Raw genomic sequence first — 26,866 nt, forward strand, 5'->3', positions numbered from 1 at the left:
CCATTCGCACACACGACCACGAACGACAAAAAAAAAAGAAAAAGGAAACTTGGGAGAAGACTAAACCACATGGCGCTCAATTCAGGTCGAACACTGCACCATTCCGCGGCGCGAACGTCCAATATTGATTCGGATTGAGAACACGTGCGTGCGTGCAGTTCGGCGCTGGTGGTTATTTATCGCACACATAACACAGCTTCGCACCGTCACTGTGTTGCTCGCTTAGATCTTATGTTTTAGAACAAAAAAGCAGAGGGTGCTTGAGCAGCAAACTCTAAGGAAGTCTGCTAAATTACGTTGTCGGGCTAGTTGGTTGGGGTTCATCATTTATGAGGGTATAGTGCATCATTTATAAGGGTATAGCGGGTATAGACTTCCATAGCTATGTCAAATAAAGAAAAGAAGAATCTATAATCTTCACTTTGACGTTGGCGAGTGCAGATTGCCGCTTGCAATCTGTGAAGACGCCTGCATGAGGTGTGCTGTATCTTCACATGATATGTTCCAGGTTTTATCGGTATACTGTTACCGTATAAATAGCATGTGTGATCACAAATAAAACATTGGTTGCAAATAGCCGCGCGCGCGCGCGTGTGTGTGTGTGTGTGTGTGTGTGTGTGTGTGTGTGTGTGTGTGTGTGTGTGTGTGTGTGTGTGTGTGTGTGTGTGTGTGTGTGTGTGTGTGTGTGTGTGTGTGTGTGTGTGTGTGTGTGTGTGTGTGTGTGTGTGTGTGTGTGTGTGTGTGTGTGTGTGTGTGTGTGTGTGTGTGTGTGTGTGTGTGTGTGTGTGTGTGTGTGTGTGTGTGTGTGTGTGTGTGTGTGTGTGTGTGTGTGTGTGTGTGTGTGTGTGTGTGTGTGTGTGTGTCTTTTTGTGTCCTTGTCGTGGTGCGCTATAAAGAAAGAGGTAGAGAGAAGGAAAGAAAGAACAAAATAAAGAAGGCAAGAATGAAGGAAAGAAAGAGAAAGACAGTAACGAATAAAGAAAGAAAGAGAGATCCTGCAATATTTTTTTTGTTTTACTTACTGCGCTTACTGTCGCTTACTGTCCAATGAGCTAATATCAGTATCAATGCATCCACAAAACTGATACTTCCCTTTCTTTCGGCCGGCACGGGGCATTAACTGTGGCTTAGGTTCCAGATAGCTCTGTTAGGAATGTGCGTTCTCTCGCGCAAACAGCACTATTGCTTACCGCACTTGCTACTGCAGTCCCTATCCCTAGTAAGGGTGGTGACAATCTGCACCAACTACTGATACAGGGACTCTATCGCGTTGACGTTGTGCAATACAATGCTAGAGATGCATTGTGTTGCACAATGCAGATGCAATAAATGCTAGAGATGCATACCAACAGAAAGGCGAGAGAGAGAAAGAGCAGAAAGAAAAGTATCACAAAATAAAGCAATGCAAGTACAGCGCTAATCAGCATAAAAGATAAATGGGATGTGCAGGATGCTAAAACTATATTTCGTAATGCTTTCGTGAGCAAGGAATGACTGCAGTAACCTCAATCGCTCCTGAACTTCTGAGCGGCTCCTGATTCTCTTCAGGCAATCTCAGTGTATAAAAACTTTGGGATGTGCCCCCCCCCCCCTCTCTCTCTCTCTCTTTCGCTACTAAAGGTTACGCTTGCGTTTGAGTAGAGAGTACAGCGAACAATTTAAGCGCATGACGCTATGCGACGTCTCGCAAAGACGTAGGTCGTTACTTTCCAACTTGAGCGGCAGGTGATGACGATGCCTCAAGTATGGCTCATCAGGTATTCTCCTTGTCTTTGTCTGAAATACTTCTTTTTCTTTCTGTATTTTTCATAATCGGAATTGGCAACAGCACTTACAACAATGTGAAATTAAGGGAAGAAGAAGAGAAGGAAGAGAGCGAGGCATTCCAGCCGCCGGAGCCGACCATGGAGGCCAGCCGTAGCGCCAGCGCTTCGCCACTAACCGGAGCGTCCAGGTGAGATAAGCTACAGTCGTGGCACGAAATCGAACGCGCCATGAACGCCGACAGCGATACGGCATACTAGCCAAATCGTAGACGTGGCATATACCTATACGCACTCGCCGCGCCGCGGTGGTCAAGTGGCTAAGGTACTCGGCTGCTGACCCGCAGGTCGCGGGATCGAATTCCAGCTGCAGCGGCTGCATTTCCGATGGAGGCGGAAATGTCGTAGGCCCGTGTGCTCAGATTTGGGCGCACGTTAAAGAACCCCAGGTGGCCGAAAATTGCGGAGTCCTCCACTACGGCGTCTCTCATAATCATGTGCTGGTTTTGGGACGTTAAACCCCACATGTCAATCATCAATCAATACGCACTCGTGTACAGAGCGGGGGTAAGGCCAGACGTCCAAGCTTGGTTGCGAAACAGGTTATCAATGCTATATGAAACTTCAGAGTACTGAATTTCTCAATCACAAGGCTACCGTAACAACCCCCCCCCCCCCCCGCGCGGGCTTACGGGCTTTCAAAAGTCATGACTCCACACGTAGTGCTAATAATACTATCTGGGCTTTTACGTCCCGAAACCACGACGCGATTATGAGGGACGCCGTAGTGGAGGGCTCCGGCAATTTCGTCCATCTGGCGTTCTTTAACGCACCCTGATAGTGCACGGTACACGGCGCTCTAGCATTCTGTCGACATCGAAGTGCGTCTTGTCAAAATGATTTTTGGCGCGGCTAGACGTGGTTGCGTCGGACGACACTCGCGCAAGCACCCCCTTCCCCAACACACACACGCATATCTGTTACGTATTGCCTGTGGATGTTCGGGCAGCCTAAACAGTATTGACACATGCCGACACACTTAAGTGTGTTTCTTGAATTCTTCAAGATTTCTCGGTGAAAAAAGAATTTGACGGTATAGCTATGTTGAAAAGCAATGTGAATCATGGTAGAATTTAGTGCCAAAAAGAAGCACGATGAAAGAATCAGCCGAACATGGCGCAATTGGGCTGTGTTCGTGTGGTTCTTTGTTCGTTCCTGCTTTGGCGCTAAATTCTACTCTGATGCTGAACCAACTCACCCACCATGTCGCTCTTCTGAAAATGCGCACCATTTGTCGCAAGCGCAGTAGATGAACCATATTTGATATTGTAATGATAATACACCATTTGTCTAGTAACACGCATTCGAGACACAATATCACGTACGAACGTGTAGGCATGTTTAAAAAAAAAAACGCCTGTTTTTAAGGGTGAAGGTACGGCTCCCGTGAGTTGCTCCCCAGTATAATGTTCAGTTGTCACTCTATTAAAAGGAGCGCTTATGATCGTACACGCAAGATACACGCACTGCTTTGTTGCAACGGTCGCACAAAAGATCGACCACACGGGTCAAAATTGACGCTAAGCGTTTCGCTGAAAACATCTGACCCATGTGACGCGACTCGTTCAATAACGCCTGTTCCATTCCACGTTGCGATAAATACTTCGGCCAAAGGCGCGCGGAGACTCCCAAAAGCGTGCGCCAAGAGGTGCTTCACCTCGGAGGAGAGCAGTTACTCTTTTTTTTTCATCAACACATTCCGTATATAGACTAGGCGTTTGGCACGCTCCCATACTTTGCGGGGCCATTTTGCTACACACTGCCGTTGGCAACGCCACCATGAAGAAAAAAAAAAGAAGGGCACGTGTCGCTTGTATTTGGGTGAGGGGGGGAAGGCTTGCGCTAAGGCCCTCTCTCTTTCACTTCTGCTCGTGTGGGCGTGCGCAGTGAATGTCCCATTTTCGGAAACATTGGCTATGTCGTCATCGGGCAGTCCGTGTTGGAGTCTAAGTGGCACGTTAAAGCACACAACGTCACTGACGTGATGGCGCTTCGCGTGGAGAAAAACGGCCGCCTGCTCTCATTATCGGTACGGTGCTGAAGTTCATGCATTACAGAAAAAAATTTACAACAAATAGTAGAGCAGAGAATGTCCCTGTAGCCAACATTTCGACAAGTGGTCTTGATATGGAAGACAAGTCCAGTCGAGGCGTTCGTTGCAGCGACATGCCCTGCTCGACGATTTCTCCTTAGTTCGATCATCCACCTGCCCCGAACTTTTGTTACGTTTAGATTTCTACAAAACAGTAATTTTAAAAAAACCTTCAATGCGCTGTCATACTACAAAGGAAAAAAATTGGCGGATACCACGTAAAGTGGCAATCGATGATATGCGAAGCACAAATTAGGAAGGTTAATATTTCACTTTAAAATCAGCACAACGTTACGAGGCGAACGTAATATATGCCGTACATGACTTCCATGCCATGATTATCATGTTTGGACGTGTCATTTACCTTCGTTGTCCGTTCGCGTGACGTAACACTATATTTGGTATATGTGGAGCTTGCGAAACGGCCGCGAGCGCATCATGACCGTGGTGTGTTGTCATGTCCTTACATGACACGCAGACCATGGTTATCATGTTTGCACCAGTCATATACCTTCATCATTCATTCACGTCCCGTAATACCAAATTTGGTATATGTGAAGCTAGCGAAACGACCACGAGCGCACCATAAAGCGTGGCGTGTAGTCATGACTAACATAATATGCATGTCATGATTTCTACGTTAGGGTCTGTCACTTATGTTTGCCATGCAGTCATGTCATACCATACCATTTCCGCAATATGTCATGTGAACGAAACCACCGCAAGAGCAGCAAGATCATGAAACGTAAATCATGACATGCATGTCATGATTTTCATGTTATGACTAACCACTTATGCTTGTCACACAGTCATATTATACCATACCAATTTTGGTATCAATACCATTACCGAAACGTCTAGGAGAGCCAAAAGTCATAGGTGGCTAGACAGACAGACAGACAGACAGACAGACAGACAGACAGACAGACAGACAGACAGACAGACAGACAGACGGACGGACGGACGGACGGACGGACGGACGGACGGACAGACAGACAGACAGACAGACAGACAGACAGACAGACAGACAGACAGACAGACAGACAGACAGACAGACAGACAGACAGACAGACAGACAGATAGATAGATAGATAGATAGATAGATAGATAGATAGATAGATAGATAGATAGATAGATAGATAGATAGATAGATAGATAGATAGATAGATAGATAGATAGATAGATAGATAGATAGATAGATAGATAGATAGATAGATAGATAGATAGATAGATAGATAGATAGATAGATAGATAGATAGATAGATAGGAAAGATGGAAACACGGTCACAGGAGTCCGAGTGAGGACGGGGCACCACTTGCGAGAGCTCTTGTCGGTGACAGGTAATGGCGTAGGGCTGATCCAGTCGGCCAGAGCTGCGCTGACGTCGTCGTAGGGGACCGGCGGCAGGAGGTGGCGTAGGACCAACCTAGTCGGCCAGAGCTGCGCTGTCGTCGGAGATCGCGAGGGCACAACCGGTCGGCACGGAATCCAATGAGCGTCTCTCCTCATTCCTTGGTGTCCTCAGTGACGGTGTCCACTTCACGTGCACCTTGTCATTGAACACGAGCGGCACTCGTAGCAAGCTCTCGTATCATGCCGCTTGTGTGGGTTTCGTCACCACCGTGCTGTATAAAATATACGAGGTCGCCACAAAGCACACCATTTTACTCCGCGTGTTCTCTCGCATCGCAACAGTCAACGGTCCCTCGCTTGCAATTTAGCTAAGCTTTGATCTCGCCTCTACAAGGCATGTGATTTGTCTTTTATTTTTCGTGAACAAGTAATAGGATATTTTCTTCTTTTTGTATGTGGAATTCGGCGGTTGACGTGAGCAGGCGTCAATGTACTTCTCCGAACAGTCGAAAGCGTGGCTTTGTCGCAGAGCAGCAATGCCTAACAGAAAAGACAGTTTTCTGCCTAATTCTCCCAGTCATTTCTCATTAATTTCCGTGCAAATCAATCATTTATGAGCAAGTTTCAGCTGTTTCTTCATGCGGTTCTCTGCTACAAAGTAATCGCTGGTGTGCCATCCCCCTAGATACTCAATGCTATGTTGTATCACTAGCACAGCTAATGAAGTTATTCAAAGATCATACACATGTAACCCTGGCAACTCGTAGAAACTGAGTTTTGTTATATTATTTTAATAAATATTATTGTTATTCGACGTGGCAAAGCGCCAACCGTATAGTAATCATCCAAGGCACCTGTCGCGGTGGCTTAACGGCTATGACATTACGCCCACTCAATTCCCAGTCACGAAGGCCGCATTTAGATGAGAAAAAGTGACCACAAAACCACGCGGGACGTAGAAAGAGACATCACGACGTGGTTATCACAAACTGGCCTACATCCAAACTCTTATAAGCAAAACCTTTGCGGCAGCAAAAACACCAGCTTGCTTGGACTTGGGTGCACGTTAAGAAAGCCTGGGTGGTAAAAGCTTATCCGACGGGCCTCATAATCAAGTAAAGTTTTAGCATGTAATTAATTTTTATTAGCGCCGCGTAACTTGCATCGAAGTTCGATTTGATTGATATGTGGGGTTTAACGTCCCAAACCCGCCGTATGAGATAGACGCCGTAGTGGAGGGCTTCGGAGATTTAACGGGTTCTTTAACGTGCACCCTAATTTAAGCACACGGGCCTACAGCATTTTCACCTCCATCGTAAGTGCAGCCACCGCAGCTGCGATTCGATCCTACGACCTGCGAGTCAGCAACTTGAGTACCTTAGCCACTAGACCACCGCGGCAGGGATCGCATCGAAGCTTTGTAAAATACAAAGATCCGAAGAAGCTTCGCTAACTATATTCCAACAGCGGGCGTTACGCCTGCTATCATTTTAAATGCAAGTGTTTGTTTGCACTGTAGAGATACCTCCGAAGCCTAAACGCCAGATTTCAACGAGGTGAAGTCACAATTCCTACCAATTACATCTGACGATTGCCCGAACGAAAATGCGCCGCTGAAAATAACTAGTAAATGCATAGCATAACGTATAGGCTCAAACGTAGATGAAAAACGAGCATAGGTTGGTTGCTGCTGTTGCCTTTGGCGCCGCAACCGTGGGTTCCTGCGGTAAACGCCTGCCGCTGGCCAGTCGCCCCGGATGCAGCTGGCCAGTTTAGCGACATCTGATGAATATCATGCAGCTGGGCGCGTCATGCATGCCAAGAGCACACGGATGACGAGCTTTGGTGAAGAAGGCGACACACGAAAATAGCCCGCCGTTGGCTTTTCAAGTCATCCGCGTGCCGGCACGTGCGCACCCCGCGAACTCGCAGGCTCGGGTTTCCCGCTGTGTTGACCGGGCGTCTTTAGGCCGCCCCGAATATCGGCCGGCTCGGTTTGCGCAGCTGCGCCAACTGCGGTTGTTTCGCCACCATGGCACACACACAGGCCCAGACTGCGACGTCTGCAGTTCAGACCGAGATGCGCGAGCTTGCGGGATACACCCCGTAGCTATAAATACATATTTTGGGGAAATAAAAAAATACTCTATCTGTCTGCAACATTTAACACCGCCGCGGTGGTCTAGAGGCTAAGGTACTCGGCTGCTGACCAGCAGGTCACGGGATCGAATCCCGGCTGCGGCGGCTGCACTTTCGATGGAGGCGAAAATTCTCTAGGCACGTGTGCTCAGATTTGGGCGCACGTTAAAGAACCCCAGGTAATCAAAATTTCCGAAGCCTTCCACTACGGCGTCTCTCATAATCATACGGTGGGTTTGGAACGTTAAACCTCACATGACAATCAACATTCAACTGGTTGATATGAACCATTTCACCGCTGTGAACTGTTTCTTCGTCACGCTGCGCATGTAACTGCGCTCGTAAGTTCACCGGAACTTGTATTTCGTAATATTCTATTTAACTCGCTGCTTTTTGTTTCCAATCGTGTGTTGTGCGGGGCGCGTGGCACACCCGCAAGTTTTGTCTGTAGGTGGAAGAAACCGGTTCGTAGGTCCACCGAGAACAGCACTCGGCGTCCATGAATACCAGCTAATTATTTGAAAACGGCTACAGAAGGCACGCTCATAAATAGTGTCATCTTAAGAGCGCTGCATTGCATGGCAAGCCTGAGCCACTCTTCTATGGGTTCGTCCTTGGGTTTTCTTTCTTTCTGTGGCTAGTTGAATTCTTTACGATTAAAACAGAAACTTAAACGCACGTTCGAACAGCGGAATTTTCGAAATGAATCGAACAGAGACGTTACAGAAAAAAGTACCGTCAAATATCTACGGAAAGCATGAAAATCTTTGCGCAGCCTGTTCTGCAACAGAACTCATTACATGATTCTATGCGTGTGCGTTGTATATTACACGACAGAAATACATCTGTTACACGACCACATAGAAAATGCAGATAAATGTGAAAGGACCACGTCACAGATGTGTGCAGTGCAGTGTTTGTCGACAGAGTTGAATATATCTGCATATGCAGAATATTTGTATTCTCTTGAATTGTTTTAACTGCTCCACTGCTCAAGCCGACCATTGGTCCGCGCAGAGCGAACACAAATTATCATCATCGTCGCTTCATCTTCTGCTTCGCTCCCAACATGTGTGCCCATCTGTCCGGCGTGAAGTGAACTTTGATGGGCGAGAAAACGAGAACAGTGGGAGATCGAGAAATAAAAAGATAAAAAGAAAGAAATTCTTGGCTGAAGAAAACATCTCGGAGAGGCGGGATTCGAACCCGTGCACCTACGATCCGAAGGCTAGCGTCGTTACCATATCGGCTATGCAGGCACGCCAGCGTACGCGTAGCATAGCCACGGCCCTCGATTTCGCCGTGGCATAGCGTAGGCTTGTTTAGTAAAGCAAGGATGTGGGAAAAAAGTGATAGGGAGGAGAAGAGAAAGGGGATTGGAGAGGGTGAAACATAGCGAAAGAGAGAGAAAGAAGGACAAGCAAAAAAACAAAAAAGACAAAGAATAATGGAGAAAGATACAAAAAAAGAGAAATATAAAGATGAAACGAGAATGAGAGAAAAGAGGAAAAGAGTGAGAAAAGAAATAGAAATGATCAAGTACACAACATACGTATAATAAACAGAAAAGTGTGAGAAGAAAAAAGAAAGAAACAAAAAAATTAAAGAAGGCGGCCCAGCTTTACCCCTTACAGTCCTTGCATAGCAATGCCACTTACATGGCTAAAAAAAAAATGTGAAACTTGGAGCAGTGGAGCTAGACTAGAGAAACAGCGGAGCCTAACGGCACCTAGCCAGTCCTGATCTAATAGCTGAGAATCACTAGCGACTGTCCGGTAACACTTGGTTAAATTCACGAACTCTTTCATACGGGTGCACCTAGATCTATACCTGGAATGAAGATGAATGTAACTTAATGCAATAAAGTTCAACTTAGCCGAACCATGTTACTACACCGAGCAGCGACTTGATAGGCAAAACACTCAACAAGTTGGATCCCAGCCGTGTTTGTCGTATTTCGATGGAGGTGAAACGCTAGAGGCGCATGCACTTATATTTGGCCGTATATACGTTAAAGAACACCAGAAGGCTGAAATTTCCGAAGTCCACCACTATACGGCGCGCCTCATATAACGTCACATGTTAATGTTACTATTGCTTAATTAGTGTGCCGCAATGGGAATGTAACTATGTACGGTCGAAATGACATTGCTTAATTTTCTTTGTCTTGATATTAAACAAAATCAGTGTCGTGCTGTACATACGCATATTCCAGATGCAAGAGGCATATCGCAGTGAAAGTCGGATTAATGATTTGTACAGAATAAAGGTGATTATCTCGGCGCTGTGATCGAAGTGCGACGTAACGAACGAAGTTTTTCTTCACCGGTTCGGGCATATCTAGCCGATAATATGCGGACTTCGGGCATACGTGGCCAAGAACTTGGTACAATGACAGCACTTCAATATTTGCGCTGTCCTTGAAATCAGCCGACCATGAGCTAATCAGACGGTTCTGGTAGCCTTGAGAATAAATTTTGGCAGTTCAAACATCTACACACAGATATATTTCCGACCGCCGGTCGCGGGATCGAATCCCGGCTGCATTTCCGATGGAGGCGGAAATGTTGTAGGCCCGAGCTCAGATTTGGGCGCACGTTAGATCAGGTGGTCGAAATTTCCGGAGCCCTGCACTTCGGCGTTTCTCATAATCATAGTGTGGTTTTGGGACGTGAAACCCTACATATCAAACCATCAGGTGTATTTCCGATGTGTTCAGATTGTCTAGCGCCATTAATAAAAACAAAGCATAGCAGCCTCGCAGGATATACAGGAAGCTAACGACAGACGATTCCGCGAAGAGGATGTGGACGGAGCAAATGTGCGCAGGGCGGCCGGTCCGGGCCCGAAGCCTCCGTGTGTGGCATGCGGTCGTCCAGCGAGCCGCCCGCTGGGCCAGGACTTGTACTGCGCCGCATGCTACAGCGAGGCCCTGCTGCTGTCGCCGAGCCTGGCTCCCTCAAGGTAAGCCCTGCCTAGTACCGTGCGGTTGGCTAGCACGCACTGCCATAACTGTTAGTTCCCATCAACATATTCTATGTACGGTCGGTGTGCTCGTGATGTTTCATATACCCCTTCTCACTCATTCAGATGTCTCGAACTTAGCGATCGACGCGCGCAGGTGCTCCCCGGCGCCCAGCACGTGCTCGTCCGGCTCGTGGAGCCTGGTCACGGCGCGCTCACCCAGCCAGGTCGGAGCCAGCCCGCGCAGTTCCAGTCTCGGATACGGCGGCGGCGAGGTCTGCGCACGCTGCCGCGATACGGTCTACTTCGCCGAGAGGCAGGTGCGGTGCCTCCTCGTAATAGAAGACTGCAAGTTGGCGCGCATGCCATTACCCGGGAGTGACAAATAACTTCTCCCAGACTGCTTAGAAGAGTAGTACGTTAAACCAAACCTGTAATATAACTCCCTCTCATTTGTGGCTGCTTGGAATACGCTGTCCTAAGCTTTCTCACTATCCACTAAACCGAAACTGCGCCGTACCAGAGGGCACGTCAGAATTTCTTATTGTGGGGGCGGGGGGAGGGGTGTAGGCGGGAATTTCAGAGGGGCTGTAGCTTATCCACTGACACCTGACCGTGCCTATATTTTCTTCTCACCCGCCGCCCGAATCTGAGCAACCTTGCGTTACCTCTTACGATACGCAATGTCACTCTCTTGGTATGATTTGCAAGTTGGTAACGCAAAACCCACTTCACATTTTATATTGAATCGTATAAAGCAGGACAGCTACGCTATCTTGCTCCTTTGCATGTGCACGAGCGATGGGAATACGCCACTGCAAAGTGGCGTATGTATTACGCCGGCACGCAAGTGGCGGTGGTGCATGGTGTATATACGCAGTGCGGTCAAGTGAAACAACCACAACGCATTTGCTTTCATTATGTGCACGGTTAACTGTAACTATGTTTCGCCATTCCACCCTCAGTGGCAACAAAATCGATCGAGGCGCACGTTAAAGAACCCCGATAGGTCTAGAATTCCGGAGCCCTCCACAACGGCGTCCATCATAATCAGATCCTGGTTGTGGGACGTAAATATCCAACAATAATTATTACACATATTTCGCCCACCGACAGACAGAACTTAAAGCACTTGCCATAGTCGTCATGCCCTCGACAATAAAATTTCAGCTGCTGAACGCTGAGCATTTATTCTCGGTTGCTCTTTCTAGCAGGTACGAGACAGTGACAGCACGTGCGGATGCGGGTGGATAGGGAAGAAAGAGGTCGAGGCCCGAATCACCCCTCTTCCCCTGCGAATTCCGGCATTTCAGCGCTGACAGTATAAGAAAGACACAGCAAACCCCTTCATTTTCCGGAACTTCTCACCGCGATAGCTCAGAGGCGAAGCTGAACTGTGCTGCTAAGCTCAGGCACCCGTGTGATTACGTTTTAATGAACGCCTGATGGTTGAAATCAATCAGGAGCACCCTATTACGGTGTACTTCATAATCATAGCTTGGTCGGTGTATACCAACTGATAATTTTAACCTCTCCTTCACTGCTAGCATAAGTAGCATAAATTATATACACGGTTGAAGTTTCATCTATTTTATTCGGCCACCTTTAGATAACCAGAGCCAAAAGTAGGCGTGGTATAAAAGTGTGAACAGTCTGCCCATTTGTAAAAGAGAAACCAATGTATAAGTCATTGAACACAAATTCATTATCTCAGCAGATACTGGTAATGATTGATTGATTGATTGATTTATATGTGGAGTTCATTGTCCCAAAACCACAATATCACTATGAGAGACGCCGTAGTGGAGGGCTCCGGAAATTTCGACCACCCGGGGTTCTTTAACGTGCGCCCAAATCTGAGCACACGGGCCTACAACATTTCCGCCCCCATCGGAAATGCAGCCGCCGCAGCCGGGATCCGATCCCGCGCCCTGCGAGTCAGCAGTCGAGTACCTTAGCCACTAGACCACCGCGGCGGGTCCAGTCCACAGAAAGCCACCTTTCGTTCGGGCAGGTGGTCTGAAAAAGACTTCCGGTCATCATGGCTATAGCTGGAAAGGGTCTCGCTGCCAGCCGCGCGTAAAATCCCTATAGGGAATTTGGCCGCGTGTTATCCGCCAACCCGCGGCTACACAAAGAGACCTACTCTCCCTGCCCACCACCAAACCCACGTCTTCAAGGCGGTCACTGGGAATACTGGACTGGGCAACCGACTCTACAGGCCACCCGCTGCGTCCTCGGCCATGAACGCCACTGTCCTTTTCTCCTATTATTCTCTTCCCATCTATATTTCCCTCTACCCATTCCCCTGCAGACGCTGAGACGTGCTCATATTTAGAGTTGCCGGAATGGTCTTTTAACGCGATCGCGTTAAAAAGCTCGTTTTGCGGAAATTACGGCGTCGGCGTCGCAGGTTTTGAGCGAAGAATTGTCATCTTGTGCGCGACCGAAAAAATCGAGAAAGATGCAAATAAAATAAAACGATTCCGGGTTCGAGCGAGGATAGCTCCCGAGTCATTTGCGTGGCAAGCAGGTGTTCCCCACAGCCACGAGTCTGCTTAAAAATACAGTAAAAATAACTTCATTTACTGGGAAATGCAGTGAAAGTAACTTTCATGCGTTACAAACACACACGTCCTGTATGCATGCTTCACGGTATAACATGTAATATGCGTGCTACAAGCTTACATTGACATCGGGCGTCAGAACAAAAGATGATCCTAATGAATTCATGGTTCAAATCCAGCCACCCACTACAAAAAAGACACACGTTACTGCTTCTATTTCCTTAAACAAGTTCGAAAAAACATTAACGCGCGTAATTGCTCATTGCTTAAAGCATGCCACCAACTACACAGAATGCAGCCATATGCGAAAGCTTCACTGACACAAGCCACTTTAAACTTTATCAATTACATTGTAGTAATCACAATTAACACTTCTCGAGTAACATCCGTTCAGTAAAACTTGCAGCTGGGCTAGCTGGTCCTGTCCTGCGCTTGTCCCTGTCCCATCTTTTCTCTGTCCTTGTCTCTATTTTATCATCTAGTAACGTCATGCAATAAAATATATGCACTGAGTGTTTGAAGTGCGCACTAGGGACAGGACATCGCTATCATGTCCAACTCCTAAAGGCGAATCTTGAGGGTGCCCCAATTTCCACCCTCCTCAATCACCCCTCCCTACCTGAACTTCGCTCCTAAAGGTGCGGTCTCGAGCACTGACGCGCGCTCTATCTCGACAGACACCACGAAACGGGGCTCGCAAACTGTCCGTGCTCTCAACGCTTCGTGCTTAGACGACTGCCAGCCCGAAAACCACTTCGGTCCCGGAAGCGGCCGTATTAAGCGTTTTGTGATGTTATGCGAGTCCGGATCCAAAAAAGTGAGCTGCTGGCCTTACTTGGTATAACATTTCAATTCGTTGCTAGCACATTAATTGCTTTGCCCATGGAAATGAAACTCATTTTTTATTGTATTATACAAGTACTTTTCACATTTTAATTATTCCATTCTCATTACTACCAATCACAGCATCATTGGTACTATATGACATGGACGTTTTTTAAAACAGCTCATTTCCAACAATAAAAATACTTTGGCGGTACTGCATCTGTTATTCGAGGCTTTCAACTCTGTATCCCAGCGTCCACGTATGTGGACAAAACATACCAGTGAAACAAGATCAGGATAGCCAACTCAATGCCTTAAGAATCGATTACAAATGTTGGTATTACTTCAGCATTTCATAAAAAAAAAAACATCTGCGTCCACTTCTGAGAATAAACAGCGGAACATGCGCACACAATAATGGCGTTCTTCTCGAGTCGCCTGTAGAGGCGTATAGCTACTTTTTTTTATATAAGTTCGTTCCGAATTCATAAGAGTTTTAGACGCGAAGCAACTTTTGCTTGGTGCTGCGTCCGTCCCTCCGCGACCGTCCTCCTCCCTCTCCTCGTGTGATCGTGAAAAGGTACGGTGGAGGAGGTGGCAGAGCGCTGGCTTTGCTTCGTTTCTACTCTCCCGTTTATCTCTCCGCCACAGATGAGCGCTCGTATATAATGCTGCGCCCGCTCGCTCCGCTGCACATCTCCCAGCAGCGCTGGGTGTTCACTTTGTGGCACACACACGGTAATAAACACGAATTGTAAGTAGTAACGTAAGAGATACAAAAAAATGTACACAACTCCACACACAAATGAGACACAGACAGAAACGTACAAATGGAAACACGAGTGAACACCAGCGCTGCATCACATCTTCACATGGTTCCCATTAGTTAAAGATGGTTTAATTTTTAAACTGAACTTCATTCGAGAAAATGACGAGTTTGTCTTATTTTTGTGTAAGTTTTGTTACACTGTGGATGACCCAAGGTTTTGCAAGTTGAGTTGTCTCTGCGGCGTCTACGTTTGTGAACGCTAGGCCTACCGAGTTCGTGTAAGAAGCCCATATAATGCGGACTCCCGCTTCGTTCTCGAGCGGCTGTGCATGAAAAGTTGTATATAGGTAAATACTCATTTTAGAAGTCAACGTAGATGAAGTGGCGAACGCACACATGCAACAATGTTCTAGCTGACTAGCGGAAGCGAATGATCCGATTTTGAGAGCAGCGCACCAGTTAGAGCGTAGAAGCAGAGCTTTAAAAAAAAGAAGAGGAACATTGGTACTGCTGCTGACGAAAGCATTTCGTTTGAAAGTAACCGTGAAAGCTTTGGCATTGATGATCAATGACGGTAAAGATGATGACGAACACGTTGAAGTAAGGATGTGGTCAAGCAAGTGGGACTTGAATGGTGATAATTGCGGTGAAAATAAAAGCATTGACCATGAGGAATAAGGCGTCCATGATGGCGATAACGAACGATGACGATGAGAGTGCTGAATAAGAGCCGTTCGCAGGCGGCTACATGTAAGTTTATGATTATATGATAATGACATCAACGACGAACGCGTCGAACTTATGATGAAGCATTGCTTCTAAGTAGTGATGACGATAATGAATAATGCGTTTAAATACAGTTGTCGGAAGTTCCTACGTCGAGTGAAGAAGGCCGGATGACGGACTTAGCACAACTATATCGTCTTGCCAGCGTCCATATATGTGGACGGTTGTTTTCTTTTAGAACGTACTACAGCTTTTTTTTCATGTTTTAGAATGATTCCCACTTGCCTATGTATTGTTATTGCATAAAAGCAAAGAAATATTTACTTGCGCAGCTGGATTGACAAAGGGTTAAGTATGGACGCGCTAACCATGTCCATTGCTCTTTCAGCGAACACATCGTGTAAGATTACCTTCATCGATGTTCACAACACACTTTACTAAAGTGTTTGGAGATTTTGCGCGCCGCTTCATGTATAGTAAGACGCCTATATAGCTTGATCTATAAAATATATATATAGCACTAGGAAAGACAGTCCTCATATTTCACGGCCCTAAAGTCGCGTAAGTACATCAAAAAGTTACGAGGCAAAACCTTGCGACAGTTTCGGATGGTGGTCGATATACCACCGGTGGCTCTAGAACAAACGAGTAAATCGTCTCCCCATGTTATATGAGACGGAAATCAGAGGCGGTTCCCGTAACGGGTTACCGCGAATCAGAGCAAATATGCATGGTATACTCGGAACTTTGGCCGCGGCCGCCAAGTGTCTTCGAAAAAGCGTCTTGTATGTTTGTGCTGTGACCGCCACGTTGCCGGCCACGCGCGTGCAGGTGGGCACAGCCGGGCGCGTGTACCACGTGCGCTGCTTTCGGTGCCGGGCGTGCGAGCAGCGGCTGGCCTCGGGCTCCTACCGATCGGAAGGGGGAGAGCTCTACTGCGAGCCCTGCCACCGGCGGCATCTGGGGCCCAGGGGCTACGGCTACGGGCTCGGCTCGGCTTTGCGATGCTTCCCGGGACGCCTCTGAAGACGCCGTGCAGGTGGGATATGTGTACGATTTGGTTTGTTCGGGATCTGCACGCGTACGTGGCACCAGGATTTTCTGAACTGGTTGAGGCACGCAAGATTTCGGGAAGCAGGCAAGTCGAGAACATATGCGCTGTGTTTTAAGTATGTTTGGTCTCTCGGGGGCAAGGGGTGAGGGACTGAAACACTTTAGGTCGGCAGCTGCCTCCCCCCCCCCCCTCTTGCGTTACTCCTGGATCCGTCAGGCGTCTGAGTAAAAACCAGTTATCCTTATTAGCTAATTGGTCAGTGAGCCGGTTACACATACAGTGCTAGTGTTTTCGAGTCAATATTTCTCGAATTCTTTGTCAATTGGAGCTATCTCCCCCCGGTTAACACTCGTGTCCAGGCCGATTCACATCGTTATTATGTTATCAATGAACACAAATTCAAATTTTGGCACTCTAGATCTGAGTGCTTGTGGACAGCTGGCCCTATCAAAATGGCAAAAAAAGGAAGTATTTCCTCAGTTTCGCTTCAAAGTTCTTTTTTCGACACGGAGCTTCTCCTTCCTCCATGCTAGTCGGGAATACGAGCGCTCGTGGTTTCAGCCACGTGGCATGCCGACGCTCCATGGAAACGGCACATTTCGACGGATTCCGATGCGCATGAGCTGGAACATACACTGCAGTGGTGGTCTAGTGGCTAAGGTACTCGGCTGCTGACCCGCAGGTTGCGGGATCAGGTTGCGGGATCGCAGGTTGCTGCATTTTCGATGGAGGCGAAAATGCTGTAGCCCCGTGTTCTGAGATTTGGGTGAACGTTGAAGAACCACAGGTGGTCAAAATTTCCGGAGTCCTCCACGACGGCGTCTCTCATAAACATATGGTGGCTTTGAGACGTTAAAGCCCACATATCAATCATATAGCAATGAGCTGGAACACACGTGTCTGTGTTGCTACCATCTGGATGACGCAACACAGACGCGGAAGGAGATTAAGAATCGTCTGACTTCTGCACGAACGGCGAAATTGTGCCAAACCAACCCGGAACTTGAGCTGCTATCCGTCGGTGAGTACCGCTTTCTAAGCCGTTTGCCATTTTGGTAAGCCATTTTGGCCGCAGCTTCTGGCAACTGCAATCTCACGTTGGAGCAGCATAATAACTTTTAGGACCATGCCGCACATTTTCAGCCGCAAATATTTATCTCTAAGCCGGAGCTATTGCACCACTTGCCAAACGAAATCCTTTTAAGCACGCAAGTGTCATGTTCATTTGCAATACTCCAGAGGCGTAGCCAGAAATCATTTTCGGGCCGGGGGGGGGGGTCACACCGACCCGACGGAGGCGGGGGGGGGGGGGAGGGGGCACAGTCATCAACTTTCCTCTGTGACGTCACTATCGGCTGCAGTATAAACGGTTGGTGTACATGTCTATCAAGTCATAAGTCATAAGATTCCCCTCTTCCCGTGCGTATGGTTTTGCCCCGCCGCGGTGGTCTAGTGGCTAAGGTACTCGGCTGCTGACCCGCAGGTCGCGGGTTCAATTGGGTGCACGTTAAAGAACCCCAGGCGGTCGAAATTTCGGGAGCCCTCCACTACGGCGTCTTTCATAATCATATGGTGGTTTTGGGACGTTAAGCCCAACATATCTATCTATCTATCTATCTATCTATCTATCTATCTATCTATCTATCTATCTATCTATCTATCTATCCCGTGCGTATGGTTGGGAAGAGAGTAAGTAAAAGTACTGTAACAATGATTGATTGGTATGTGGGGTTTAACGTCCCAAAACCAGCATATGATTAGGAGAGACGCCGAAGTGGAGGGCTCCGGAAATTTCGACCACCTGGGATTTTGTATCGGGCACCCAAATCTGAGCACGGGCATTTTCGCCTCCATCGAAAATGCAGCCACCACAGCCGAGATTCGATCCCGTGACCTGCGGGTCAGCAGCCGAATACCTTAGCCACTAGACCATCGCGGCGGAACAGTATTGTAATAAGTACTGTAAAATACAGTAAACGACAGGTATACAGTGACCGTTTGGAGCAACGGCCTTTTTTCGCTGCCAATGAATGGACTAGTCTTCGGAAACGCATTGTTGCGACGACCCACCCGATCAGAGAAGACATCGTTAATCTATGTAAAGCGTAGATGGCGTAGTCCTCGTCGGGGCAAAGTGCATTTCACAAGTCAAGGATGGCTCCGCCTAAAACGAGAAATAGGGCATATATACGCAGCATGTTTTTGAACATTCATAATTACATTTCGGTTTGCTTACTTTGCTGCGCGAATTTCTTACTGTGACCGCTGGCCTATGGAAATGATTTTTTTTATGTTAAGATCTATATGACAAGTAGCCCTGACGCAGTGGTAGCTTTTAGTGCATTTTTTTTTACTTTACTGCGCGCATCCAAGCATGCTTGCGATGCTCAATAAGTAATTTTTTTTTTTTTTTGGTAAGATGTGCTGCACGTTGGCAACGCGATTTTGCGCACGTTATTTTTCGGGCAGATTTTCAGTTGCACAGTGACTTTTGATAGCAATGAAGTACTCCAGTCGTAGAGATTTCATCGTGCAATCTGCGAGGGCAACTAGTCATTGATGAGAAATGTTCACTTGATCACAATCGGAAATGCACCTGGGACCAGACTATACATACCTACTCACATAGAAATAGCTTGTTGGCTGCGTATATGCGCTTGAAAACTTAAATACGCGCAAAAACGCGTAATGTTTTCGTTTTTTTTTTTGTAGACTTCATCGCTATGTTTTTTGAAACGATAGCGTTGCGGTAAGGCCTATTCCATTGTTTGCAAGTGTGCAGCCGTCATTTACTTTTACGTCAACAGATTCAGAACTGTACGAAATATTTCACCGCGCAGCATAGTACGTGGATTCATGTTTCCAGTACTTACACCGGCGCGAAGAGGAGTAGCCTCGAACCACACAAAATCTTCAGTGATCGGTTCACCAGTGATGAAAGGAATGGGCTCTGGAGTTGTTCAGAGCATAGTGCACCATAATCTATTTCTCAGAACGCGTGCACTCTGACGAGAACTGCCAGCAACACGAGCTTACTTACGCTCTACTGTGCACCGCTTATGCCTGTCGGTTGTCCGTTTCCGGCATTCTGATGCGAGTCACTGGAATTTCACTACTGCCATCACATCCTTCGCATTTATTCACGTTTGTGGTATTTCATCACACCGCGACAGAAACGGCAGCCTTCTGCATGGGGGCAATCACAAACGTTAGACATCTCGCGCGCAAAACAAGATGCTTTGCGAACGCAACCTTGCCGGCACCTGAAGGGAAGCGGAGGAAATCTATACTCGCGAATCATTCCGCCAGGCGAGAAACGAGCGCTAGTGTTGTTTAAGGAAGAACTTCGCCAGCCGACATGTCGCTAAAGTTCTTGTTTCTCGCATTCAGGGTCCAATTTTTGCCGAGCTCGTTGCTTTGCGAAGGCACCCCCTTTAAATACCCTGCCTACACGTATTGCTTGGCAGTTCGTGTCCCGAGTCAATCAGCGGCCTCCTATGAGACTCGATGGTCGCGCCGCAACGCCGCACGGTAACACGTTTGATGATTATTTACCGAAAAGCGATGCTGCTCACAGTGCACACTTGACAACTGGCGAAAATGAGAATGCCGCTTGTCACAGGCAGGCAGCCCAAGTAACGTGCCAGTGGCTAGAGTTGAAGAACACTTCAGGCTGTCGGTATTGCTGGCCTTTTCTGGACTATTTAATAGACCAGTTCAATGAGCGCTTTAAAAGCCATTGGCACACCTCGAAGATGCTATCTTCCCTTCTGCCACAGAATATTCCCGAAGCTGCCACTCTTCCCACTGCCGAGAAGTTTGCTGACGTGTACTCGAACATTATCTCAATTTCAGCATTGCAAGGGGAGTTGACAGCATGGGCTGCGAAATGGAAGAAGCGAGAAACGCTGAGCATGTCTGCGATGCAAGCGGTTGCCAAGTGTCCAAAGGTATTCTTCCCAAACGTCCACCGTCTTCTAAAGATTCCGGCAACTCTGCCGGTGAGCACAGCTGAAGCGGAACGCTCTTTTTCATCGCTGAGACGCCTAAAGATATACCTGAGAGCCACAACAACAAATGAAAGATTGTTTGGCATCGCTCTCAGAACATACACGGGGAAAACAAGTCCGCTCGGACGACATACTCTCTGTTCTTTACAGGGAATATATACGGCTTCAGCTGAATGTGTGTGTAGCATCAACCATAGGTGCCTGTTAAGAATCAAGAAAGAAAGTTAACTCAAGTTATTCTTGGATTGAGATTTTCCAAACAGCAGTAAAAACATAGTTATGAATGATCAATTGACGGGGTTAAACATCCCAAAACCACGATATGATTACAAGAGACGCCGTATAGTGAGGCTCTCCGGGAATTTCGGCGCTATGGATATTATGCACCCAAATCAAAGTGCATGGGCCTCAAGCATTTTTGCCTACATCGAAAATACGACAGAAATTCGATGCCGCTACCTGCGGGTCAGCAATGGAGCACCATAAGACGAACCACCCTGGCGGGTAGTAAAAAAGGCGGTTTTGGCAAAAATCAGTATGCGCTACTTTTCGTCTAGCTGTAAGGAAGCAAGTACAACTGTACGAGACTTACTGCTGAAAATCGCTATGACAGCATGTCAGAGTGATTCCGTTCTCTCCCGTTGCCCACGCCTTGCTTTTCGGTGGCACCTTTCACTTGCAGATGTGGTTCACGGATACGAAAGGTGTCAACGGCAATGCAACAACCAAAATTGGCACGTGGCGATTCTCGCAAATTTTGAGCAACATATGGGGCATATATTAGGACATGTAATGTGCAGGATAATTTTTGTGTCAATTGAAAACGATAATCAACAATATTTCGCTATGTAACGTGTCTGTTTGCGACGTGAGACATTGCTTGCACAAAGTTTCTTTCATTTCTTGTAAAAAAAAAGTATAATTACTATGTGTATTGCTTGTAATTTTACATAACATGTCCACCCATGTCTTTCCATTCTGTGGATTTCTTGTCGGGCACCATATTGTCGCTATAGTTGCAGAAATTTCTCGGTGTGCCCCTTTTGTCAGAAGGCAGTGCGGCAAACAGCGTAAGTGTAAGGAACATAAAGTGCTCACTACAGCTGCGCACAGTGCATTTTTCATTACACTGTTTTAGGTTTTTCACCACCACCTTTTCATTTATCAGCGCAAGTTACATGATGAGTATTAGAGTAGGCCTTTCTAAGGCTGTGATTGGCCTGCACGTTTGCGGGTTTTGCACCTTCGTGACCAGACAATACTTCGGAGTGATAATTGATATTATCATTGATGGATATGTAGGGTTTAACGTACCAAAACCACCATATGATTATGAGAGACGCCGTAGTGGAGGGCTCCGGAAATTTCGATCACCTGGGGTTCTTTAACGTGCACCCAAATCTGAGTACACAGGCCTACAACATTTCCGCCTTCATCGGAAATGCAGCCGGGATTCGATCGCGCGACCTGAGGGTCAGCAGCCGAGTACCTTAGTTGCTAGACCACCGTGGCGGGGCAACACTTCGGAGTACCTTTAGCCATTAGGGCAGAGTAAAGATATGTATAAATATATTGTACAATGGCATACAAGTGCAGTTAGATGTATCAACCAAATATTCCGTCACGATCGCGCGCGTGTGTGCGTGTGTGTGCGTGCTCTTAGATGTTAGCAGAACATGCGAAGGTTCAATAGAAATGTTATTCTCTGGCCTGAGTATATCTTAGCACACGTATGGACAGTCACCTTGTAATATAACTTAACGTGGCCTGCCTGGCTTTCTCCAATAAAACGAACCCCTGACTATTGAAAATTATCGTAGTGGTTGACACCAGCGAGATCTGTTCCGGTGGGTGCAAGTATGACCACTGCTAATTTATTAATCCCATCGCCGAGCCTACTTAAAACACTCGCGGCCGAGATTCCTGTCCAAAATCTCACTAAGCCTTCCGTATGCAAATATTTTTCTGTATGCAGACATTATTCATTGTAAAAGTGCCCAGCAATGATATTGTGATAGGAGCAGCACTTAGTTTCTATATCATATGTCAGCGCGAAGCAAGGAAAAAAAAAAAAGGTGGGCAAGTGGCAGGTTGAACCTCCCCAACCCCCTTTTTGGCTACGCCACTGCAATACTCTGAAAATGAGCTTAGGTAGCTGCTTTAAACTTTTCTGCAGACATTCCCAAGTCTTATAAGTGTGGTCAGCTCAAGCCACCTAGCAATTTCCAGGAATTCGCTTGCTATTAGCTAATGACTCTGTCCTTCCCTGATGCTTTAGTTAAAATACTCGAAGAACAAGCTGTCTAAATTTTTACCATGCACACTACTTTTAAATAATTCACACAGCTTCGTACTAGTGGTGTCAAGCCTGAAGGAAGTGCAAAGGTGAACAACCTTCTATGTTTATTTTTGGTTTTATCTTTCTTTTATAATAATAATAATAATAATAATAATAATAATAATAATAATAATAATAATAATAATAATAATAATAATAATTTTATTTCCCATCAATGGGGATGGGAGAGGGGGAGTTTATGTTCACATTTCACAATCTGTTTGACATATGTACAATTGCTGAGGTTGAGAAGCCCAGCCGAAATATATAAGAATACTGGGCCACCATGCTTCTTCAGCAGAGTAATATCACTGTATAGGTCGTGGTGTTGTTGATAAATACTGCCCATTGTATGGCTTTAAAATAGACACCTTGCACGAAATATTTTAGAGCTAATACAAACAGCACTACAAATAAAAAAGACAATTTAAACAAATGGTTGATTTTACAGACACGTGCTAAATTACTGTACTTTATTACAACCATTCAAGAAAGACTGTAATTACAATAGTTAAAAACAATTTTAATGGACTCAGCAATGTCATCTCGCAGCATGGTCTAGTAGGAATAGAAAACTAATGCAGTGCGTTTCGCAGTATGCACGAGTTGGAATCTAATGCAGTCATTCTCACAGCAAATGAGAGTTGAAGTTGTTTCGAAGGCTTATGCCCAGCAACAATACTTTAACCACATAGCACTTTCCTGTCTACTACAATGCCCACTTGAAATTGGAGGGGTAATGTATGGATTTCAAATGCCTGCCACCTTGGTTCTCGCCAAAAGAACACAAAAATTGGTGTCTAAGTGCATGCTTGGCACACATAACGAAATTTTCGTCAAGATGTACAAATAATAATTTGCCAAGATGCAGGTATAACGTGGCACGTTAATATCTTCATTAAGTGCATGACAGGTGTAGTCCACAAAGTAGCCCTGTCCTGTGGTCTTTGCTACATTGGACAGACGAGACGCTGCTTTGATGAAAGGGTGAGAGAGCACAGACTAACCATCCATTCCCAGACGGGTGGCCACCTAGATTTGCACCGTAGGCGATGAGAATGTACACCAAACTTAAGAGATACAGTAATCCTGAACAAGTCAAACGACAAAATGGAAAGGGAAATTACGGAAGCCTTCTTCATCGCTAGAAGTGACAAATGCGTAAGCATGCCTTCGCTGAATTCGCAGATGGTTTTAGGTACTGAAACATAGTCGTATTAAGGGACAGTCCACTGTCTTTTCCGGTTTCCGTCTGTGCACATGCCTTTGTTGATCTTGGTTAGATTTTTTAATCACCATTTACTGTATCTTGGCGTTATCACTGTAGATTTTTATAGGTACGGGTATCCTTTCTTGTTGTTGTTGTGATATATACGCACATGTCAGGCTGTTGTCTTTTCTTAAAGAGCCCCTTTGGTCTTCCATTTACACAGCTGAAGTTTGCGCCCGTTTCTTCACTCTCCTTCGTCCGTGTCTTTTTTGCACAACCCAAGTATGTGTTTAAAAGTATACATGCTTTTGCTGCCTTCAACATCATTATCTATAAAGTCTTAGGAATTTTATTGAGGTTAGTAGATATATTAATAACCATCTTCTTATTTTACACCACACACTGAAAAGCAGTACTTAAAAATAATACGAGAGCAACAAAACCTGCCAATTTGTTCTAAAAGTGAATACAATGTGCAAAAGCCTATATTTAATGGGGCCCTGCAACACTTTCAAAGTTACCATGAAATAGTCTAATAGTGCACGACACTTTATGAATCACATGCTGTAAAGATTTTTAGAATCTGTCAAGTATGAGCGGGCTTTCTGCTTTCATGCCGGCGAGTGCACTGAAAGCTACTAGGTGAGTGGGATGACAAAAGATTCATCCCTTGAAATGCATCTTGAGCACTTTTTTCCTTGGTTTTTCTTCACACGGCTTACTTTCGGTGTGATTGCAAGCACGAATGCAGCTACATGGCGGCCTCTTGCGGTGGCCACAGTAATTATGTAGCTGGTAATGCTTAAGTCAACCAACCATCAAGGGCACGTATATATGGCATTTGTAGAGATTAGGGAGCAATTTCTAGCAGACTTTGAGAATTAATTATAAATTCTAGATTGTGTGTAGCACTATAATGTTAGGCTCGCATGTTCTCAAGAGCCGCACCCCAACTACCGATCATTTTTGTTTTCTGATTGCACTCAGAAAGTGTTTCAGGGCCCCTCTAGTATATGAAAAAGCAGCTTTAACTGAATGTTAGCACTATTCAACATCTATTAGAATACTCAGCATGATATAAAACAAACTTTACATTGCTGGAAGTTATGTGTTTTAGTCATAAATACTCTTTATTTTTTCTTTCACTTCATGAATGTCTGCAGGACCCGCAGTTAGTATGAACTACACTCAGGACATTCGGAACCAGCAACTCTGTTCCAGCATATTTACATAGCTACCACAGATAATATAAACTCAACAGCCTAGTCCAAAGTCCTACTATTTATTCAAACTTTTACTATAACCTATGCCATCTCTAAAAGTTGCCCAAATATTTTTTTGTACGCAGGGAAGCAGCAACCTCAAGGCCCTGTCGTCCAGATCGCAATGACACCCTCTGGTTGAAAAACTGAAACAAGAAAAAAGTGGGGATAGGGTGAGGTTATGTAAACGTTAAACTAAAATTTTTTTCCTTCCATGCCCTAATGTGGAACTAAAAGGTGTTTTGATGATCCCAAGGGCTTTTCGATTTCTAGCAGCTACATCTTAGCCGCAGTGTTTATGACTATAGAACCACAACTTGTAGTCCCCTGCATGGGGAAATTCTGTGGAACACCGTAATTCAAAAGGTAATGTGCTGGAACCTGGAGTACACCCACAATGCAGCATGTTAACAATAATCTGGCAATACTACCTTCATGATGATTATGCTTTGTGCATATCAATGCAATCTCTGTTATAAAGCAAACAATAGAGCAGAGATTCATAAACTTTAGTTGGTATCTAAGCCTTTATAGGTTGGTGCTTGCAGTCAGCTGGGTGTCCACAAGACCTGACAGCTATATCAGTAACGACATTATGAGGCATTTGCGAGTTCTAAGCAGCACCCACACAAGAAATGTTTTTTACAGGCTTTTTGTTTTTCAACCAGCTCTTTTTTTACTTGAGCTCCATTTCCATCTGTCATCATTCCTAGTACATTAAATATACCAGTTATTCAAAATAGCTCTGTTGAGAGGAGATAAGCTTGGTATATTAACATATGTTAATAACTTCAGTGGTCTTACATGCCAAAATCATGAAACAAATATGAGAAACACCATAGTGGAGGACAACAGAAATTTTAAGTACCTCAGATTCCTTATTGTACCCCTAAATTTAAGTACATAATGCATTTGCATACAGAAGGCATATGTCAATGCATCAATTCAGCAATATTGCCACAACTGGTATCACTATAAAGGTTACAAGTTGGGCAAGCTGACTTTTGTTGAAATTCATGTTTACTACAAAGATGTAAAGATCGAACACTAGTCTCTCAATTAAAAAATCCAACTGAAAGGATATTCAACAAATACATAAGACGCTAGGAACAAAATTGAGGAAGCAGACTGCACATGAGCACCGTACATGGTTCAGCAGATGTGTTCTGCGAGTGATATTTAGAGCACACTTCACAGGCATTACCTATTTTTCAGTGAGCACCCAATGCCTTAAATGCCATTCTTTCAGACTCCTGTACATACTTTCATAGCATGCTTGTACCTGTAAGTTCTGGACTGCACTCTTAGCATGGCAAGTTGAAGCATAGCCATGCAAAATGAAACACTTATGGCACAAACTGAGAACGCTGGAAAAAACTAGAGAATACAGAATACTGCTAGCATCTTATCCTGTCTTGTCTTCTTCTTGTCTGCAATTTACGCCATAAATTTTTTGTTCTATAGCCAAGCAAAGTTTATGGTAGAAATTAACATTTATTTGTACAACATAATCAAATCCATCTAAAATACACCATCCTTTCATCACCTACTTTTCAAGACACTACTCTTGATCACATTCAGTGCTAAAATGTCTTCACGGCTTATAGGTGGTTCTCACCCTCCAAGCAACACTACCCAAAAAGGGAGGGCCTTTAGGTAATAAACTTGACTGAAAAAATCTATATTAACGCTGCCATCCAAATAGTGTTTGATGAAGAGCAATGTGAAAGTCT

General features: G+C 45.6%; 2 protein-coding genes across 4 annotated transcripts in view; one reads left to right on the forward strand and one right to left on the reverse strand.

Annotated features, from left to right (window-relative positions):
- bcn92 (LYR motif-containing protein bcn92) overlaps positions 1–26,866 on the reverse strand; it is a 56,090-nt gene that overhangs the window by 13,992 nt on the left and 15,232 nt on the right. Inside the window, exon 5 of one of the 3 annotated variants that reach the window (XM_075878631.1) lies at positions 25,138–25,279. The exons of the other annotated variants lie outside the window; for them this stretch is intronic. The gene's annotated coding sequence lies outside the window, so the exon portion shown is untranslated. Of the gene's footprint in view, positions 1–25,137; positions 25,280–26,866 lie in introns of those variants that run through there. 3 annotated transcript variants of the gene reach the window in all.
- On the forward strand, positions 1,679–25,388 carry LOC142775975 (uncharacterized). Its single transcript, XM_075878629.1, has 5 exons — positions 1,679–1,954; positions 10,238–10,372; positions 10,530–10,692; positions 16,091–16,298; positions 25,220–25,388. The coding sequence occupies exons 1-4, from the start codon at positions 1,746–1,748 to the stop codon at positions 16,283–16,285; spliced, it is 702 nt and encodes a 233-aa protein (XP_075734744.1). The 5' UTR covers positions 1,679–1,745; the 3' UTR covers positions 16,286–16,298; positions 25,220–25,388.

The sequence above is a fragment of the Rhipicephalus microplus genome, chromosome X, assembly GCF_043290135.1.
Source record: "Rhipicephalus microplus isolate Deutch F79 chromosome X, USDA_Rmic, whole genome shotgun sequence".
Classification (NCBI taxonomy): Eukaryota; Metazoa; Arthropoda; class Arachnida; order Ixodida; family Ixodidae; genus Rhipicephalus; species Rhipicephalus microplus.